This window comes from Episyrphus balteatus, chromosome 3 (assembly GCF_945859705.1).
Source record: "Episyrphus balteatus chromosome 3, idEpiBalt1.1, whole genome shotgun sequence".
NCBI lineage: Eukaryota > Metazoa > Arthropoda > Insecta > Diptera > Syrphidae > Episyrphus > Episyrphus balteatus.
Window position 1 is genome coordinate 43,254,449 of NC_079136.1, and position 5,424 is coordinate 43,259,872.

At 31.4% G+C, this 5,424-nt stretch overlaps 1 protein-coding gene across 2 annotated transcripts; it reads left to right on the forward strand.

Moving 5' to 3' along the window:
* The first annotated feature begins 2,112 nt into the window (after positions 1-2,112).
* On the forward strand, positions 2,113-3,172 carry LOC129916321 (uncharacterized). Of its 2 annotated transcripts, XM_055996186.1 has the most exons (3): positions 2,113-2,234; positions 2,298-2,459; positions 2,536-3,172. In XM_055996186.1, exons 1-3 carry the CDS (start codon positions 2,216-2,218, stop codon positions 2,817-2,819), a joined length of 465 nt encoding a protein of 154 aa, XP_055852161.1. In that variant the 5' UTR covers positions 2,113-2,215; the 3' UTR covers positions 2,820-3,172. The 2 variants fall into 2 exon arrangements, with proteins under 2 accessions (XP_055852161.1, XP_055852160.1); XM_055996185.1 differs by having other exon boundaries at positions 2,113-2,459.
* Positions 3,173-5,424: the final 2,252 nt, after the last annotated feature.

Sequence of the window (5,424 nt, forward strand, 5' to 3'; positions counted from 1 at the left end):
ATTTTTTTCATTTTTTTTTTCAAAATTCCGAGATATAGGCGTTGGAAGTTGGGGGCGCGAAAAAACTTCTGGATATTAAGACAAATATATTTTTGGTATTGGGTCCCCCACACACTTAAAACTACCTGTTTTCAGAAACCACAAAATATATTTGTTTATGATATAATAAATAACATAATATTTTAATATTTCAACCCCTAATAACAAATAATCTATCGAACTACCTGTTTGAGAAACCACAAAACGCATTCAAAAATCAAAAATAAACGCGTGACAGTAATATCCCATCCTATCCATTTCATATCCCATCCTATCCATTTTGCACGACATGGACCAAACGCGTTATAAACATTTTACACCTCACCTCTCACTCTTACCCAACAGCTCAGCTCACCGACAGCTCTGCTCACCCAACAGCTCAGCTCACCGACACCCAACTAGCACAACCCAACTAACATTTTTGCTTACGGGTTTCGAGCTCAAAGGGCTATTCGCACCTATAAAACTGGTATACTACTCACGGTAAAAAAATATCAGTAAACGCTGATATTTATACCTCTAAGAAACTTTTTAGGAGTATCTTATAGTGGGATTATAGGTGCGATGAAAAATTCTCTGTAAGCATTGTATAAAGCTTCGCTGGACTTCTGTTTAGTGTCACACTATAATGATGTTGGGAAGTGCTTACAGTGTCATAATACAATAATGTTAGTTGGAAAGTGTTTGATTTTTATTCAAACTTAAAAATTCTCAAGTGCGTTATTGTAATTATTTTGTGTGTTAAATACTTTAAAATAAAATATAAAAACAGTTTAAATTGGTGTAAAGTTTAGAGTATTTCTCTTTTATACTATTAGTATCAACCTAGCTCCTCAGATAAACTTGGTTTATAAAAATAAGTTAATACTAAAATAAAAATCAGTATAAATGCAACACAATTTAATTTCTTTTTATTTCTCCTCCTTTTATTTCCCCTCCTTTTATATCCAACCTCACTTTTAATTTCTCCTCCACCACTTTCGTTTGTTGATGACAAACGTTATAAAATAGAAACGTATGGAATTTTTGTTTCACAATTTTTCGATGCGAGAAGTTCTCGACTAAGTTACAGAACGTAGGCACAGGTCAAAAGATAAAATTCATGATTTAAAATCAAATAAAAACCAGTTTTTGTTTTTGTGATTGCTTTTTTTTTTTTAATTTCGATAAGACATGTATTAAAGAGCTATACATGCTCTTCCGAAACTATCTGTCAAATCTCAAAGCTGCGGTAGAGTTTCGGTAAAGCTTCGTTTAAACTTCTTATAGAAGATCAAACTTGTATAACGTTCTCCTTTTTCCATGGCCAACAACCTTACTAAAGTTTAAAAGAAGCTGAAATGTAGCTTTTGTAATACCTTAACCGAAGCTGAAATGTTAGTTCGGCAGCTCAGCTCAACCATCAGTTCAGCTCACTTTCAGCTCACCTTACTTTCAGATCAGCTCACTTTCAGCTCAATTTCAGGTCAGCTCAAATGAGCTGACAAATGTTTGGTTTCAGCATTCAAATCGGTCTGTTCAGCTATTTTTGAGCACACAGAGCGCGCTCTGAACATGTTCAGAACGAAAAATGAGATAAAAAGGAACACAATTTTTTGACAGCTCAGAGGTCGAACTGCGGCATACGTAAGTTAACGTATTGACATTTTATTTCTCTATCATTTTCTTCTGATTAAATAGAGAGAGAGAAATAGTCAAAACGTTAACGAACATATGCCGTAGTTTGACTCCAGGGTTTCATTTCTGAATTAAAAAAGAAAAACACTAATAACTGTCAAAAGGAGTCAAATGGGTAAAAATAAGAATTTATTTAATACTGGGAAATAAAGAAAACAAACCCAATGTCTACGTGCCAAATAAAAATTGAGATGAGTAAAAGACTTATAAAAATGACCGCTTTACTTCTTTTGGAGCGTTGAAGTATGAAAAACTAACAAAATTATTGTTACTCACAAGCTCCAAAAAAATTTTAAATAATCCATCCACAATTAAAAAAATTAAACAGAAACAAAAAAAATTATAGTCACCCTGTCGTGCGTCGATAACACAGTTTGAACCGACCAATGAATAAGAAGGACAAGAATGACAGCAAAAGCTGTCATTCGAGTCGAGTGATAGAATTTATTTTCTGTGTTAGTTTTTATACTATTTTTGTTTTTCAAAATCAACGCATGTCATGACCATAAAAGAGTACAGTATAAATAATCTACTTATCAAATCCTATTCTTTTAAATACATGAAGAATGTATTCCCAAAAGCTGATGAGACTTTGCTTCTCGATATTCTTGCCAATTCTGACAATAATGTCCAAAAGGCTTCGGAAACACTTATTGCGATGGGCTATGTCAAACGAGATGAAGAGTGTAATAAAATAATTCCATTGCGCCCGATGGTATACACCGAGGAAGAAAAGAACCAAAGTAAGTAGATATTCTTGTTCACTTGTGGTAAATGTTAAAATTTAAATTAACTATTTCTTTTGCCCTCAAACTAAAGTGAAAATTCGACTTCAAGAAAAGTTCAAAGAAATTGCTGAACGAATAATATCCATGGCTCTAGAAAGTGTTAATTATTCAGAAGACAGAGCTACACAAATATTACAAATTGTACATGATGAAGACGAATGTCGGGCCAAAAAAGATGCTGATGCATTACAATGTGCATTAGATGAAGATTCTTGTGTTGATGGAATCCAAGGTGGAAGTAACAAGTTAGTTCTCAAAACAAAGTTCTTTTGTTCATATAACGTTAAAGAAAAAAATATTAATTATTATAATTAATGGGCACGTTCAAAGACCTATCGGATAGGCTATCTGGGATACCCGTATCTGGAATATCTCTTTGAACGAAAAGCTATCCAGATAGCTTGCCAAAGCAGCTACAAAAAAAATATGAAAATATTGAAAAGAGGAAGTTGTTTCTTTTGAGCAAATTCCTGTTTTTTATTGTTGCATAGTACTTGCACAATCGATCTAACTTTAATTCTTGCAAATTTATTTTATTTTCAAGCTGAATAATCGCGCGAATAGAAATCAAAATAAAAAATAGCCAAATATTTATCAGCTGACCACTCGCGATCGCCATCTCCGAGATTGAGTGAGAGTTATAACTTCAGTCGCGTGTACATAGTACACACACGTTTTTTTTTTTTTAGTTTTTATTCTTGTTTTGCTAAGAGAGATTGGAATTGGACACATGGACTGTTGTATGTTGTGTGTGGAAGTATAGCGAGTGTGTTTGTAATTACACTTCAAGGATGCTTTTAGTCCAGAATATCCGCCTTTGGTGGGCCATGTGACATTTTTGATTCTTGTTATGTTCAACAAAAATTTAAAAAAAAAATCAACTAGAAGAGGGGGATGGGGAGTCGGAAGGAGTAAACGGGCAGATTGAGATTTCATTTCTTTAAAAACACGAACACCATCTGGCTAATGAAAGTTTACTGGCTAGATTTTTACTTCTGACACAAGTAGATATCTCTCCCAGATGACAGGTAGGATTTGAAAGTTCACACAAAAGTTTCTAAAAACTTCAAATCCTGCGACGAGATTTTCTGTGAAAATGATTAGGATATCATATTCCTACTAATGAGAAAAACAATTAGGAAAATGATTTTTGAAACATTTCTTTTGAGCCATTGGTATAAATGAAGTTGATTTATTTTTAGATCTATGGTCTATCAAATTTCGTTAGGCAAAAAAAATCAAGGATTGTGGCAAGGAATAAACGGATCAAGGCAGTTTCTTGATGAATTCGAAATTTTTTTGAATCTTCTGCTATTTTGAAGAAATCATTGTGAAATAGGACCGAATGGAATTTATATGTTCCTAACTCCGTACTTCAAAGGCTCCTACAAAGTAATAGATTTTTCCCATGGAACTAAAACGCTCAAGTATCATTTTTTAAATAAATTTTTAATGAGCTAGTTAAATGCCTTCAAAAAATTTTTCTATCTTCAAGGTTAGAGGGTTACCTATAGAGTAGATATTAATTCCTAAAGGAAAGTTAAGGAATTGGTATTTTTTCTTTGTAAAATGTAAATTATGATTAATGAAATAGAATAGAAAACTAAAAATTCAGGGTTTTAGGGTTTTATACTTACTTTTGTGACTGACCGTATTATTTATAGGTATGCATTTTTGGTGCTTCGAGGCAATCGGACTATGTCGTTGAATTTTTATACATTGTCATTTTTCTAAAAAAAATATCTATTATATATATTAAAGTTTTGTTTTGTGTACGTTCGCTAACCGGCCACACCGGCTGACTTATTTTCTTAATTTTTTTTTTTTTTTATTTTTTTTAAAGAGGAATAAGAATAGGAGGTTTAAGGCATGACATTGAAAAAAAGGCTATTTTCAAAACGGTAAGTCGTAAAGAGTTGACTTTTCTTTTTAAATGATAGATTTTTAGGGACATTTTTGAGTAGTCTTTTATTTTTTTTGGAATTTTTAAGAGTCCGCAAAAAATCTCAAACTTATAGGAAATATAGGTTTCAATCATGTGCATGTACAAAATTTTGAATTTTTAAAATGATTTTTGACCGAATAACGGGAAAAACAATTTTTTTTCTCCCAAGTTTTCTGTCCGTTTTTAACAGTTTTTTATTTTTATCTTTTTTTCTTCAATAGATAAATGAATAAAATTTACAGTGTAGATAGATAATGGGCAAGACTATATTTGTACAAAGTTTCAATTAATTTTGTAATGACAAATTTGAAATAACGGTAAAATAAAACTCTATTTTTCAACAACGACATTGAAAATAGAGGCTATTTTCTAAACGGTAAGTTGTAGAGAGTAAGATTTTTTTTTAAATGATAGATAAATTTATTGTAAGGTTGAAAAAGGTATTGCAAAAATTCTAGAAAATTTCAAAACTAAGTTGTGAAGGTTTTTGTGCAGTGAAAACATGTGGTTGAACTTTGACAAAAGGCTTATTAAAAGTAGGGAAAATTTTTTACGGAAACTTGAGTTACACGATTGGAATGATACTAAGAAAAAAATTTAGGCGTCTTATACGGATTTTTTTCATAGGCCCTGGATTTTGAAATTTGAATTTTTGAAAAACAACTAATTTTTAGGGACATTTTTGAGTAGTTTTTAATTTATTTTGTAATTTTTATAAGCCTCCAAAAAATCTCAAGCTTATAGGAAATATAGGCTTTAGTCATGCGCAAGCATTTACAAATTTTTAAATTTTAAAATGATTTTGGACTGAATAACGGGAAAAACAATTTTTTTTGTCCCAAGTTTTTTGGCCGTTTTAACATAGGCCTTATTTTTCATAGGCCACTTTTGCTTAAAGTTTAAAAGTGAATATTTTTAAACTCATTTTACGAACTTTTCAAGTTTTGATTCCCTTTTTCATTTAAAATGTTAACT

Excerpts from the sequence above, each read along its gene's own strand:
- LOC129916321 (XM_055996185.1), top strand. The coding sequence starts at position 2,216 with ATGACCATAAAAGAGTACAGTATAAATAATCTACTTATCAAATCCTAT. Across the intron at positions 2,460-2,535 it reads CGAGGAAGAAAAGAACCAAA|TGAAAATTCGACTTCAAGAA; the intron begins GTAAGTAGATAT and ends CTCAAACTAAAG.